Here is a 15,739-nt window from a genome sequence, read left to right on the forward strand (position 1 = left end):
ATCATAAAACAAATTTTAACAAAGATTTCATTAACACTGGGAAGTAATCATTAAAAATATTGCTTGTTTTCTTCAAATAGAACAGTACATGAGATTGTATGTAGTCTTTGTCTCTGTGAAGCAAATTGATGTTGAAATATATGATACATTTCCTGTAATAAAAGTAAATAGATGTATTTTGCTTTCATCTCCCTAAAATTCAGTTATTTGCTTTCCTTCTTTGCCCTTCTGCTTCCCCTTGCCCTCTAGAGTAACCAAGAGCAGGTGTTGCTTCAAGGGGAGGATCGATTGTACTTGAACTGTGGAGAGACCTCACAAGCCCAGAATCCCAGGAGTTCTTCTGCACGCCCCGAACATAAGCCCAGTCGGGAAAAGAGCCCATTCGCAAATGGGGGTTTAGAGTCTCAGGGTTTAAGCTCTCTACTTGGACATCGACATTGGCATGTTGTGCAGGTAAATCTTCAATTACTGGTTACTGTTGATTTAGTCAATCCTGAGCAGATTTTTTTAATATTTCAGATGTTGCTTCAGAAAACCGAGAATCTTTTTTACCTTTTTCACTGTCACGTCTCCCTGCTTTTCTGCGTTCTTGTCCTTATATGTCTTCTCCTTCCTTTCTTCCCACTTAATGTAGAGTAGATGCCCACCTGCTTCCGGTCCATTCATAGTGCACAGTATCAAGAATTGGAAGCTTTATGTTTTGTCCTTTCATTAAAACAGTTTACTGAACTTTCAGCCTCTTTTTGTATAATTTTAGCTATGTGGATTTGCATAGGCAAAGATGTGGTAATTTCATGGAAGGTGACAATATTGACTAGGATCCTGTCGGTAGCAGCTTGTAGTAGTAGCTTGTGGTCCTAATGGGGTCACATTGAGGTTAATTGCCTGACTTTGGACCTAAATTGTGGACTTGTGGCCAATCTAGAATTTTACTGTTAATAGTTTTATTACTTAATCTTGTTTTAAATAATTTACTAATTTTTCAAATATAATGAAAAATTAGTTTTAGTAATTCTGATATATTGGCATTTAACATGAAAATTTTTCTGAATTTTGGTACAAAATAAAATAAATTTGGGGAAATCAGTAAATGGAAGTTTCTTAAAAGAAACTTGCATACAAAGTATCAAAGTTCTGAGTGGTATGTTTCCTTTCCCCTTTGATACCAAAATGTCTTAGGTACATCAGGACCTACTCTTGGATTAGTTTCTTTTAGTTTCTCGTTCTACAGTTTCTTTGCCTTGGTTCTGTCTATACTTTTACCTTACTAGCTGACTTCAGTTCCCATTTTATTTTCAGTTAACTTTGAGGGGAGGTAATGAGAGTCAGGAAAATGGTCATTATAGGAAAGGTGAAAGGAGGAATAACTCCTACGTAGAACATGTGGTATACACTAAAAGACAATGTATTTAACTTACATTAATAAACTCGTAAAATCAAACAATGTGGATGCCATTTTATAATTAGTAAGAATTATTGAATAAAACTGCATCAGCTGCTTCCTTGACTAAAATTTTCCACTGCTCCCTTCTCTCCTATAGCCATTTCTCTGCTATTTTCATTTCCCCATACTTTGAACTATTCATTCTACACTGACCTAGCACCAATGCCAGTTCTGCCTAGCCAGGTCTGTGTTACCAGAGAACCAAGTAGAGCAGAGGATCAAAGAAGGTAGGTCTGGGTCTCAAAAATCCATCAGGCAATAACAAAAATTGAATTTCCTTCCAGCTCAGAAATTCAGTGATTCTGTGATTCTTAGCCATCTATGGAGCATCCCAAATAAGAAGCATGTAACACTTATTTTAGGACTGCAGCAAAATAGGTACTAGCAGTATCCTTCTGTCATTCTTTAGATAGCTAAAAATATTTAGAAAAATGATCTTGGTTAGCTCTAACTTTACCTAATTTTTTTCAGTTTCCTTCAAACTAGTAAAAATAATGCCAGAGTTGTACTCCCCAAAACAATTAAATTATAATAGATTCATAGAATTTTTAGAGCTGGAAGGACCTTAGAGATGATCTAGTCCAATTGGATTTTATACATGAGGAAACTGAGATACAGGGAGGTGATCTGACTTGCCCAAAGTCTCACAGCAGAGTAGTGGCAGACCTATCCTTATCACAATATAAATATTATAACCTAAAAAGTAAAAAAAAAACTAACCTATTTTAAAAGCTAGGTACTAAATGTTGAATCATATAATTTACTACTGATTTTGAGCTACAACCTAGAGTTTGCCTGTTTGGTTGTGTGTTTACTTGGAGTTGTCCTATACATTCTTTGCTTGCTCGCAATCTAAGCCACATAATTCAATGCAGTGCTTTGGTGGTGTTTTGTTATGATGTTTTACGGTATCTGTATAATGCTAAAAGCTTTACTTTCCAGGATTTTAACTATTAATAATGACTCCTAAAGAAACACACGTGCCTAGTTTAGTTCCCTCTTCAACATATCCTCTTGTCTAGGATGAATGCCTACCTCTTTCATCAACGTAGCTTTGTGTGTGTGTGTGTGATTTGTACTTCTTGCAATACCTTAGAGTTCATCAGATGAGCGCTAATTTTCCTCTTATCTGTTCCTCATCTAGAGTACTTTGATTTTGTTTGTTTGTTTGTTAAAGTCATCTACCTTATACTCCATACTTTCCAAATTAGAAGATTCTGTGTTGTTTCTTCGTTTCACCAAAATAACCCAAATATATACTTGTTGGAAGCAGTGTTAAAAGCTGGTGCTAAAGAAAGTGCTTTCCCCTCCTTTTTTTATCCTAGCTACAATTTTTTTTCTTTTAAATTTTGAGAGTTGTTAGTAGAACACAAATAATGTGAAATTTTAAAAAGCAAAAAACTCTTCTGGTTTTCTGACTGCGTTCCATCTTGGACAACTATTTATTTGAACACTGAGTATTTTGCATGATGTAAACATATATTTCTTAAAAGTACATGAATCATTATTGTCCACTGTTCTGAATGTTTGTTTTATAGTTAACCTGTCTCTCTTTGGAAAAAATAAGCTTCACCAAATGTGGGTGATGAGCACCTGCAATGTGACAGGCACTATATTAGAGGCTTTAGCAGTGAGGGTTTTAAAAGCTATTTCATTTAGAGATGATGTGCTTTCATTCCTACAGTATGTATCAGATGTACAAGGTGTGTTTGGCACAGATCAAATCTACTAGGATTCTCATAGTCTTACCAGTTAGGGACAAAATAGTCTAGGCAGGGATACAGGGTTTTAGCGGAATAACTTTTTAAAAATATATATTAAAAAGGTAGATTCAGACTCTTTAAGAAAGTCTGAAAAATTGCTAAGATTAGAAGGGTAGAGATTCTGTAGTTCTCAGTTTCCTGTAGATCTGTACTGAGATCTCAGTTTCCCAGTAGTGTGGGATGACTTTTGTGTCCTGAATATACAGTCATGACCTGAATTTCTTCATTATCTGTTAGCAGCCTCTTTCCTCACTTGCTCCGTATCCTGTTCTCAGTGTTAAGAGTAAACCTCAGAGTTCAATAAAGGTGACCTACTAGGAAAGTCATTTTTGTTTTAATCTAGATCCCATGACATCTTCAGGCATAAAACTGAATAGGAAATAAAGCTTCATTTTAAACTGACACTTTGAATTTTTAAAACAAACCATTTGCCATTTGTGACACCTCATGTATTTTTGCAGATTAAAAGAATAAATTGTTTTTTTTACTATAGATACTCATCAGAGTATGAGCATATAAGATTCAGCTTTGGTTCACATGATAAGAAGCTCTTCATGTTGGAATCCACTTTTGCAGTGAGATTCTACCTCCCACTTTACCCACCCACCTGTGTTTCATAAGTACTTATGAAAAAACAAGTTTTGGGGAACAGGGGAGTTCTTTTTAGTGTCATGTGTGGCTGGCTCAATTATATGCAGGCATATCTTTCTTCAAGTGACTATTTGTATTTTATTTTCTTCATCCAAACGATGAATTTCTTGCAGCCTCTTGGAGACCTAATTGACTTTTATTTCACCTCCCAGTTACTAACTCAAGTTTATCAGTATTCTGAACTGTCCTAGTGAATTTTATTAATGTGCCTGAGTAGTACATTGTATCTGTTGAGATTTAAGTTAAGCATTCAAGCATCAGTGACACTGTTATCTTTAATTGTGTAGGTAGGCTTCAACACCCACAGCTAGAGATAAAAGCTTATAATGTACTAGAAGCTACTAAATTACTTGGATTTTAAGTTGACTTACTAGATAATAAGGGAAGTCTAACAGTTTTATGTATAAATTTTAGCAAGGTTGATACAGATGTTTTTAGCATACTGCTTTTACTTGAGTTTTCACATTACACAAAGAATCTCACTGAATTGGATCATATTTTACTTGGCTTTTTAATTTGGTTTCTTTTTTTCTTTTTTAATATGTAACAATTTTTCTTTGAGTAAAATGCAAATAAATTTGAATAAATTGAAGCTTATTCCAGGACAGAAGACTTTCCTTTGTTCTGTTGTTCTGTTAATTCTCTCCCCACTTGCACCACATACTCATGAAAACTACTTAAATCAATAGGCTAGTAGAGAGGTCACAGTTTCAGTAAAGCTAGAATTTACCTAATCTCCATTGTCCCACAGGGGATTCCTGTTAGGGTAATACAAAGACACCATGTATAAAGATGTACGACAGGTAACATTGAAAATATATTTACTATTTATGAACCAGACCAAGAGTTAATATCTGTAATAAGAGTTCTTGTAGATGAATAAGTTGGACACCTCAATTGAAAAATAGTAGTTTACACATGTGTATGGACTCTTACATGTATGTGGACTTTTGTTTAGAGATAGAAATAATGCTAACTGTTTGTCCTTGAGCATTGATAAAAAAGAAAGGATAAATTTATTTTGTACTTTGTGCATTTTTATATTGTTTAAATTTTATAAGTATGTATTGTGGTTTTTAGTCAGAAAAATGAAAAAATTAATGAATTTTGTTAACAAACAAAAACAACTCTTGCTGATACTCTTGTTAGATAAGGTTGTTTGGGAATGGTTCATCATAGCAAACCTATACTGTGTTCATTGACACAATTTTTTGGTTGCCCTTGTGAGTGCTTTTTAAAAACTTTTGGGAATGAAGGAGAAAAACCTGATGTCTAGAAACTTATAAAATGGTTAAGACAGGAATGTGAAATATTGGAAGTATATAAATGGTAAATTACAAGTACTCTGCTAGCAATACCTTTTACTTGGGGGCACTTTAAATATTATATAGGAAAATGAATCTTATATTGTGATAAGTTAATTATTTAAGTACATTAAGTTTAAATACTTTTCAGCAGTCTTACCAAAGCAATGTGTTATTTTCTCTAGATTTCCAGTACCTATCTAGAGAGCAATTGGCCTATACGGGTAAGTTATTTTGTTTGTGCTGACTTTCATTGGGTAACATTTGCTACAAGAGGCATTCTAGGAATTCAGTCCTTCAAAAAGTGTATTGATAATCAGAGTAAAATTTTAATACTCGATCCACTGTTTGCTAGTGTACTAACATTTATACTTTTGTCAAATATAATTTGTATATAAATATTCAGATTTTTAATTTGGCATTTTGTATACAATTCACTTAGCAAACATTTGTTATTAGTCTATTTGCTTGACAATTACTAAGCTGCTTATACCTAATAAAGTACATAGGTTTGCAAATAAAAGTCCTTCATTTTTATTTATTTTTATTTATATATTTTTTTTACCAGTTTTCAGCTATTGATAAGCTCGGACAGAATATTGCTGTGGTTGGCAAGTTTGGTTTTGCACATTACTCTTTACTCACCAAAAAATGGAAACTTTTTGGGAACATTACCCAGGTGAGTCTTTTTGAAATTGAAAACCTATTTGTCAGAGTACAAGAGAGCTACAGTATGAAGTAGTTATTAAATTAACCATGGTTTACTTTTAAAAAAATAAATAAAATCAAATATAAAAAAGTGATATTGAATTATATCTTGAGTTGATTCTGATAAAATACTTGATACTTGATAAAGGATCTTGTATTGAAATTGTAGGAATGTTTTTAATTCTTGTTAAGGTCAGGCACTAAAATTCTGTAACTTGAGAAGTTACATTCCCAGTTGAGTTCATCAGATGTGATCAGAATAAATTTACACAAAATTAGAGATCATTCGCTACTTATATGTGTGCAATATATGTATTTGATTAGTATACATATATATGCAGTAGGATTTTATAAGAATCAAATAAGAGGAAAAGAGAAGAAAATTAGCATTTAATAGGTGCCTAGTGTGTACCAGACACATTGAGGTACTTTCATGCATGTTATCCCATAAATCTCATAAAAACCCAGGGAGGGCAGAATTTAAACCTAGGTCTCTTGATGTTATATGGTACTCAGTTATTTCCAATGATGTATTTTCTGCCCTATAGAAAAGTCTTAAAATATAGGATATGAGTCATTATTAATAAAGGTCCTAAAGTAATACTTAATTGTAGGGAGAATAGAGAGTAAGGGAGCAGTAATTTGAGTTGGTAATAGTTTGTAAATGCTGGGAATATTTTGTAAATGTATTACTTTCTTGCAATTTCTGGTAGCATAATTAAAAATATGTGGGATTTTTCTTGTCTTTTAAGGAGCAAAATATGATTGTGACAGGTGGCTTAGCCTGGTGGAATGATTTTATTGTCCTTGCATGTTATAACATAAATGACCGTCAAGAAGAGGTAAAAAAATTTTTCTCAAAAAAATTTTCTTATTTTAAAGATATTAGGCACTGTTTTATTTTTAAATGAACGTAATCTGGAAACTGAACAAAACATTTAATTTTTTAATTAAAATGTGACTGTTTCTGGCTAATGGGATTTTTCTTTCAGATTATTCCTGTTTTTTAGCTTTTTTAAAGTGATATTCAGGACTTCTAAGATAACTTTTTCTAAGGATTTTAACTATTAGACACCTGCTATAAAGATTGAAATAGAAAAACATAAAGTAGAAAGGTTTATAAGAATGACTGTCCTTAGACGTAGATTTTATTAATTTATTGATTTATATTTTGAAAAACTGCTGGCCTCTTTATATCATGTCTGTGCAGGTCTGTTATAATAATAATGTAACAGATCTGCATAGTGTGAATAGTGTAATTCAGTTGGTCACTTCATCTTTTGGTTATTTGCAGAATGAGCATAGCCTAACAAAATATTAACATTATCCGCTTATTAAAGCTCAGAAAGGTTTTTAACTCCTCTTACTTGAAAAAAAAGTTAGATAAAGCCCAGCATGTCTAAAGTATTTGATTATTCATGGTAATCATCTTGTTTTTACAATTTTCTTTCTTTTTGTTTCCCTTAGCTCAGAGTATACTTGCGAACATCCAATCTGGACAATGCCTTTGCTCATGTCACCAAAGCACAAGCCGAAACATTACTACTTAGTGTTTTCCGGGACATGGTAATAGTATTTAGAGCAGACTGTTCAATATGCCTTTACAGTATTGAAAGAAAATCTGATGGGTAAGTATAGCATGTGACAAGTCACTTTTTGCTCTTTATCATGTTTCCCCTGTAGTTTTGTTTTTTCAACAGTTATTCTACTTTTTAATCAGTTTACTTTCTCTTCAGAGTTAAAAAGCGAGAGTTTCAAGTAGTGATATTAATATAGTGGTAATATATTTTAGCTGCCAAAAACCAGAAATAGTATACCTAACTTGTTCGGCTAATCTTCCTGTATTCACTTGAAAAAAAATCTAATTAGGGTTGGGGTAAACTCTTAGATACTAATTTTTTCCACAATCTTGAAAATAAGTGTTTACTATCAGAGGGTTCCAGACACTTGGAGTAATATTAAGGAGTTCCGCAGCTTTAAAGCCTTAGGAAGCATGTCATTAGCACACTTACAGTTTCACTGAGATAGATGGCTGTAGTCTGGAACAGAAGAAACCTGCAGTCTAGCTGCTGCTACGTTGCTGCCTATCTTGGCATCTGGTAGCATTTAGCATACACCTAAATTTATTTCACAGAACTTTTTTTTTTAAACAACTATGAAGTAGGTTTTTTTAGTTTGTTTGTTTTTTTTTTTTTTTTTTAAATAGCCATTGTGTATGTGAGAGAGAGAGAGAGATTGGGGGAGTAATGTAAAAATAAAAATTAAGAAAATTTTCTCAGTTTCAGGGTTAGACACCCCATATCCTTTTTCAACCAACTACTTTTTTTCCCGCTTAAATATTTCTGTTCTTATAGCTTAGTCCCAAGTATATTTTCTTCCCTCCCACATTTTATTTCCTTTCTTTCTCCTTCATCCTCATAAGCCTTTTTTGATTCCTTAACCTTTCCAGTCTGGTGATTAAAGGATATTTGGGGAGAAGGAGGCAGTAGGTAGAAGACATTTGGGTCCTCCTTAGGCATGAACTCTGTAACATTATTACAAGTGGAAAAGATTAAAAACCTTGTTAACATTGTTGTTGAAGTGTATGGGTTTCTTTTGTTTTGCAGTCCAAATACTACTGCCACTATTCAAGTTCTTCAGGAGGTTTCCATGTCACGCTACATTCCTCATCCTTTCCTGGTAGTATCTGTCACTCTGACATCAGTGAGTACAGAGAATGGAATCACCTTAAAAATGCCACAGCAGGTACCTTTCCATTATTGGAGCTCATTGGAGTTTTCATCTTAGTTTTTAGTGTGTTAAATTGATGTCAGAAACTATTTATTTGTTCAGCAAATAAACATTAAGTGTCAATTATGTATCTTGTATGAAGATGCTAGATTATAGTGGCAAACAAAACAGACATAGTTTCTGCTCAGACTTTAAACAAATAATTACATACATAATTGATTATAATTGTGATGTGGGTACCAAAAAGCAGTACAGGTTACTGTGAGAGTGTATAATAAAAACATGGAGAAGTTTTGACAGTTTAAATGGTGCAATTGCTGTACTATTTAAATTGAAACCTTAAGAATAAGTTGAGGTTATCTAAGTGAGGAGGGTGAACTTCAAGCAGAAGTAATGGTAGTGCAGAGCTCCATAGATAAGAGAAGACAGGATACATTTGGGGAATTGAAAGAATGTCAATGCCTGGAACATGGAGTATGAGAGAGGAAATGAGTCTTATAGACTATATTGGTAAGTTTAGACTTTATCTTAAGAGCAGTGTTTCAAGCTGGGTTTCATTCGATCTAAGTTTTATAAAGTTTACTCTTACTGCAAAGGGAAAATGAACTGGAGTGGGATAAGACTGGATGTAAGGAGAGTAGCTGGGAGGTTTTTCTGGTAATCAAGGTGAACAGTGTTGGTGGCCTGAACTTGGGCAGTAGAAGAGGACATGGAAAGAAGAAGCATAAATATAGAATATAGAGGACTTGATGATTAGTTGATTATGAGGAGAGAGAAAGCATAACCCTTTGGTTTCTGGTTTAAGTGACTGAGTGTACGGTGGTGCCACCAGAACCCAGGTCACATAACTTCCTATTCCAGGGCTCTTTCCCTTACGCCAGTGGTTTTCAAACTTCATGTTAACATGGAACCAATTTTCAAAGGAAAATCTAGACAGATTTTATTTGTTGTATAATCAGCCTTGTCTGCCCAAGCTTTTTTTTTTTTCCCCATACTATTTAGGCACTGGCATTGAACCTCGTGTTCCATAAAATAGTTAAAAACCCATCCACTTGACTGTTCATTTATGGGAAATTCAGTATTTCAAAAGAGAGCCTTTTCCACTGCAGTTGAACTTGTCACAAGCTATTACTTATATGGATCTAAAATCTGATTTGTAATAGCCTATCCCAGTTCTCTGTTCTTTGGAACAAGAAATAATAAACCTACTCCCTCTTCCACATGATGACCCCTAAAATATCTGTAGACAGCTTGTTATTGTTCAGCATTCCCTTCTCTCCTCCTACCATTTCCTTTGTCTTCTCTTCTGCAAACTAAATATTCCCGTCTCCATCAGCTCTCTCTCCTATGAAATTTGTTCTATTCCGCTTAACCATTTTCGTCTTCCTTCTCTTGATAAACTTGTAGTTTGTTATTTTTTCCTTTAAAATATAGCTCCTGTTTCCTCTACAAACTATATTTCATGGTAACCAGATAATCCTTGTTGATAAGGGAAAGTTCTGTTTTACAGAATTCTAACTAAAACATGTGGAAGGAATGTGAGAATTAAAGGATCACCATTTTGTACCCCTTGAGGAAATAACTGATTCAGCCAGCAATCATCATTGGATGAATGGTTTTAAATACCATTTCATTGGGTGAAACCATTAGATGAGAGGTTCATGGGGAGCTTTACACTGAAGGGATCAGGCTGTCATAACTATATCTATCAATCAATCTTAGCATCAGTAAAAGCAGGAAAACCCTATTTGGTGTGTTTCCTGAGGTTATGCAACATGAAATTCATAGAAATACTTATAAAGAAATTCTTGCCAAAAAATATTGCACACTAATTGAACCAAAGTTCTAGAGAAATCTTCCATTCACAGGAATTATAGGAACAGAGAGTCGGTCTAATTTACCACAAGGAAGCAGAATGTGAATCATTCTGTAGGACAGCTACAACAAATCAGTGACATGGGGAGAAAAGTGAGGGGAGACTCTTCTAGATTAAATGAGAACTTAGAGCCATAACAGCCAAATGCAATGGGTAGCCTCATTGGGATCCTGATTCAAAGCTGCTATAAAAAGACACTGCTGAAACAATTGGAGATATTTTAATATGGACTGAGAGATGACACCATAGAATAACTGAACATTTTATCAGATCTCATATTGGCATTGTGGTTATATACATAAATGTCCATGTATTTTAGAGATGCATATTAAGTATATAGGGGTAAAATGGCATAATATCTGGGACTTGCTTTAAAATACTTTGGCAAAAGAAAAGAGGGATAGATGGAGCAAATATGGCGTAATCTTGATAATTATGAATCTGGATAAAAGGTATATGAAGATTCATTGTCCTAGTCTCCATATATTCAATTCTCATTATTCATGGTATTTATGTTTAAAGTTGCCATAGACACTGAATTTGCCAATATGAAACCATTGCTCCTAGGAGAAATACAAGGTTAGATTCCTCCAAGCCTTTGGTCACATTTTCCTCGGCTAATCAATATATATCCTTGTTTTATGTGAGTTTCTGTTTAAAGACACCTTATTTAATATATGTTATTGATTCATTAACCTGGAACTCATGGTCAACAGCACTATAACTCATGCCTGAATAAAGCTTATCTAACACTTGTCTTTTCTCTGTAAGTCACATCGCATCACTAGATAGCACTTCAGCACTTTTGTTTGGGGGGGGTTTGAAACGATACCACCAAGAAAAATGCAAAAAAAACGTGGTACTAAATACTCTGTGGAAAGGACACTTTATTTTAATAGTATGAGAGCTGAAACAAGAAGGCAGAACGTTGCCTTGTTTGATATCAGCTGAAAACATGCACATTGGACCAATTTTTTTCACTGTTCTGGGCATGTCTACAAATGACCAGGAAAATGCCAGGAGTGTTTTGGGGTTAGGAATAAAATTCAGCAGTAGGTGAATTTGAATTTGCATATGCGGAATTCACAAATAAGAGAATCACTTGTACTTTTGAGTTTTCATATTTAAAAAGAAAAGCATCTTCTTGTATATCCCGGATGTAAACTAACTAGTCCAGAGTACATGGCAAGTCAGTGAATTTCTCCGAGCTGAAGTCCACTTCTTTTCCTGAAACATAAGTTTGCATTAGTGTTTTAAAGTAATTGCATCACAAAGTTTAATATAAAGCAGTTTTGTCCTGTCATATAAAATGCAATTTAATACCCAACTCCATGAATATAATAGTCTGCTGTGACAGTTAGTGGCATCAGTAGTACTGGGTACCCCATTTTAAGAAGGCCTTTAACAAAAAGGCGCTGGAGATATCCAACTTGGTAAAGAGAAGATTAAGAACTAAGTTGGAGTGTGATAGGAAATAGGCTGATTGCATCTTGCACAGAGGGAAGTCCAAGAATGCTACAGCAAAGCAAGTCTTGATTTGATATTAAAAAAATTAAAAACGAAAACACAACTTTTTAACAATGAGAACTGTTCAAAAGTAAGATGGCCTCCCTCTATCCCTGTAGACTTCTCTGCCAGGGACTTTTACAGTAAGGGATTTTTAGGATGTAGGTGAAAACTTCATTAAACAATAAATAGTTGCCTGAGAATGCTGTTGCAGTCACTTGTTCTTACATATTGTAATATCAGTAGAAAACATTGAGTGTTTAAAGGTAAAACACTGAATGTTTTAAATGTAAAAAAAAAAAAAACCTGAGGAAAAGAAATGTATTTTTGTTTTAATGAAATGGTGTGAAATGTAGTGGTGAAATTTACTATCTTAAAATTTAAGGTGGTCATTATGAACATTAGCCATGTTGTGGTGAATTGCAGTAAATGCCCTTAAAGTCTTTTGAAGGGTTTGAGACAGTCATCCCTATAGCAATCCCAAAATGGCCATGTTTTGATTCTTGTGTTTGTATTTCAGTTTTTCTCTTTGCTCTGCTGTCTGATTACATTTTACTGTTATTCAAATGCTTAACTCTTGTAGCTCTCACACACCTTTTAAATTGTATTTTTCCTTCTCATACCTCCGAGTTAGTTGCTGTTTCTCATGTGTTACAGGCCGATGTGTAAATTTTAAGTTTTCCTGTCATTAGGTTCTAAATGGGGAACTGAAGACTTATTTCAAAGTAAAGTTCTTGGGCTTTGTGACAGGTGCTTGGAGGTTTTGTGATTTTTAAATTTCTACTTCTCTGTAAATTAACAACAGTTTATTTCAAGTTTATTATGTACCTGGATATGGTCTGAGGTCAAAAATCATGTGTTTTTTAGCCATTTGTATTTCCTCTTCAGAGAAATGTCTTTTCATATCTTTTACCCATTTTATAATTGGGCTATTTGTACTATTGTTGTTGAGTTGTAGGATTTCTTTATATGTTTAAGATATTAGTCTTTTACCAGATACATGGTTTCCAAATATTTTCTCCCCTTTAGTTGGCTGTCTCTTCACATTTTGACGGTTTCTTTATGGTTCAACAGCTTTTGATTTTGAGGAGTTCCCATTTATCTATTTCTTTTGTTGCTTGTGCTTTGGGTGTAAGGTCTAAGAAGTAACCTCCTAATACTAGGTCTTGAATATGTTTCTCTACATTATCTTCTAAGCGTTTTAGGGTACTGTTTCTTATATCGAGGTCTTTGATTTACTTTGAGTTAATTTTTGTATAGCATGAGGTAGGGGTCCTCTTTCATTCTTTTGTTATGGCTGTCCAGTTCTCCCAGCCCCATTTGTTGAAGAGACTGTTCTGTCCCAGTTCAGTGGATTTGGGGGCCTTATCAAAAATCAGTCAACCATGTATCTGGGGGTCTATTTCCAAACTCTCAATTCGATTCCGTTGATCAGTATGTCTATCTTTATGCCAATACCATGCTGCTTAAGTCCTCCCACTTCGTTCTTCATTAGGATGTTTTTGGCAATTAGAGGCCCCTTTCCCTTCCAAATAAATTTGATAACTAGTTTTTCCTAGTCTGCAAAGTAGATTGTTGGAATTTCGATTGGGATTCTCTTGAATCTGTAGGTCAGTTTGGGTATAATTGACATCTTAATATTTAGTCTTCCTATCCACGAGCTTGGAAATATTTTTCCACCTATTTGGGTCCTTTTTTATTTCTTTTAGTAAAATTTTGTAATTTTCTTTGTAAAGGTCTTTTACATCCTTGATTAAGTTTATTCCTAGGTACTTGATTTTTTTTCGTTGCTATTGTGAATGGGATTTTTTTTTAATTGCCTGTTCAGTTAGGTCATTACTACTGTATAGGAACATTACAGACTTATGTGCATTAATCTTATATCCCACCGCTCTGCTGAAGTTATTATCAAGTAGTTTTGTGGTCGAATTCTCAGGATTTTTCAAATATAAGATCATATCATCTGCAAATAATGACAGTTTTACTTCTTCCTTTCCAATTTGGATACCCTTTATATTTTTATTTTGGCAAATTGCTCTGACTAGAACTTGTGGCAAAATGATGAATAATAGAGGTGACAGTGGGCATCCTTGTCTTGTTCCCCATCTTAGTGGGAAGGCTTTCAGCCTCTCACCATTCAATACTGTGCTGGCTGTGGGTTTGTCATATAAGCTCTTTATCATGTTAAGGAAGTTTCCTTCAATTCCAACCTTTTGAAGTGTTCTATCAAAAAGGGATGTTGAATTTTGTTGACTACTTTTTCAGCTTCTAGTGAGATGATCATTTGATTTTTCCCTTTTGATTTGTTAATGTGTTGAATTACATTAATTGATTTTCTTGTGTTGAACCATCCTTGCATGCCAGGAGTGAACCCCACTTGGTTGTGGTGTATAATTCTTTTAATATGCCTCTGAATTTGATTTGCAAATATTTTGTTTAGGATTTTTGCATCTATATTCATTAGGGAGATTGGCCTATAGTTTTCCTTTTTTGTAGTGTCTTTATCTGGTTTTGGTATCAGAGTGTTATTAGCTTCATAAAATGAGTTAGATGGTGTTCCTTTTTCTTCAGTTTTTTGAAAGAGTTTGAGCAGGAACAGTGTCAATTCTTTTTAGAAAGTTTGGTAAAATCCCTCTGGGAAGCCATCTGGACCTGGGCTTTTATTTGTGGGAAGTTTTTTGATGACTGATTGGATCTCTTTGCTTGTGATTGATTTGTTGAGGTCTTCTATTTCTTCTTGGGTCAGTCTAGGTTTTTCATGTGTTCCCAGGAAATTGTCCATTTCCTCTAAATTGTCTAGCTTGTTGGCATACAGTTGTTCATAGTATCCTCTTATGATTTTTTTTTTAATTTCTTCAGAATCTGTAGTAATTATCCCCTTCTCATTTCTGATTCTGTTTAGTTGGGTCTTCTCACTTTTTGACTTTTGTCAGTCTAGCTAAGGGTCTGTCAATCTGGATCTTCTCAAATAACCAACTTTTGGTTTTATTTATTCTCTCTGTTGTTATATTGTTTTCTAGCTCATTTATTTCTGCTTTAATCTTTGTTATTTCTTGCCTTCTATTTGCTTTAGAGTTGGTTTGCTGATCATTCTCTAGCCTCTTCAGTTATTCAGTTAGGTCTTTAGTTTTAGCTTTTTCTTACTTTTTGATATATGCATTTAGAGCTATAAATTTCCCTCTTGGCACCACCATCACTGCATCCCACAGGTTTTGGTATGTTGTGTTCTCATTTTCATTCATCTCTAGATACTTACCATTTTCTCTTGCAATTTCTTCTTTGACCCACTGGTTGTTTAGGAGTCTAACTTCCATGTATTTGTGAAAGATATGGGTCTTTGGTGATTGTTGATTTCTAGTTGTATTCCATTGTGATCATAGAATGTACTTTGAATAATTTCAGTCTTTTTAAATTTATTAAGATTTGTTTTGTGCCCTAGCATATGATCTGTGCTGGAAAATGTTCCATGGGCACAGGAGAAGAATGTATATCCTGGTACTTTGGGATGTAATGATCTATATATGTCTGTTAAGTCTAATTTATTTATCATATTGTTTAGGTTCTCAATTTCCTTATTGGTCCTCTGGTTCTTCTATCTATAGAAGACAATGGTGTAATGAAGTCTCCTGCTGTTATTGTAGAGATGTCTGTTGCTCCCTTCAGTTTAGCCAGTGTTTGTCTCATGTATTTTGAAGCTTCTTGATTGGGTGCATAAACATTTATAATTGTTTTTTCTTCTTGGTGAATTGTCCCTTTT

General features: G+C 34.1%; 2 protein-coding genes across 5 annotated transcripts in view; one reads left to right on the forward strand and one right to left on the reverse strand.

The window, feature by feature from the left end:
• RIC1 (RIC1 homolog, RAB6A GEF complex partner 1) overlaps positions 1-15,739 on the forward strand; it is a 215,779-nt gene that overhangs the window by 169,091 nt on the left and 30,949 nt on the right. For all 3 annotated transcript variants that reach the window (XM_037797276.1, XM_037797275.1, XM_037797274.1), the window contains exons 12-17: positions 250-453; positions 5,348-5,386; positions 5,731-5,841; positions 6,623-6,712; positions 7,338-7,498; positions 8,477-8,615. In XM_037797276.1, the coding sequence (XP_037653204.1) occupies positions 250-453; positions 5,348-5,386; positions 5,731-5,841; positions 6,623-6,712; positions 7,338-7,498; positions 8,477-8,615 (744 nt within the window). The remainder of the gene's footprint in view (positions 1-249; positions 454-5,347; positions 5,387-5,730; positions 5,842-6,622; positions 6,713-7,337; positions 7,499-8,476; positions 8,616-15,739) is intronic.
• Positions 11,379-15,739, reverse strand: part of ERMP1 (endoplasmic reticulum metallopeptidase 1) — a 160,631-nt gene continuing 156,270 nt past the window's right edge. Inside the window, exon 18 of one of the 2 annotated variants that reach the window (XR_005210620.1) lies at positions 11,379-11,703. The gene's annotated coding sequence lies outside the window, so the exon portion shown is untranslated. The remainder of the gene's footprint in view (positions 11,704-15,739) is intronic. The other variant, XM_037797279.1, reaches the window with a different exon arrangement.

This window comes from Choloepus didactylus, chromosome 10, assembly GCF_015220235.1.
Source record: "Choloepus didactylus isolate mChoDid1 chromosome 10, mChoDid1.pri, whole genome shotgun sequence".
Lineage (NCBI taxonomy): Eukaryota > Metazoa > Chordata > Mammalia > Pilosa > Megalonychidae > Choloepus > Choloepus didactylus.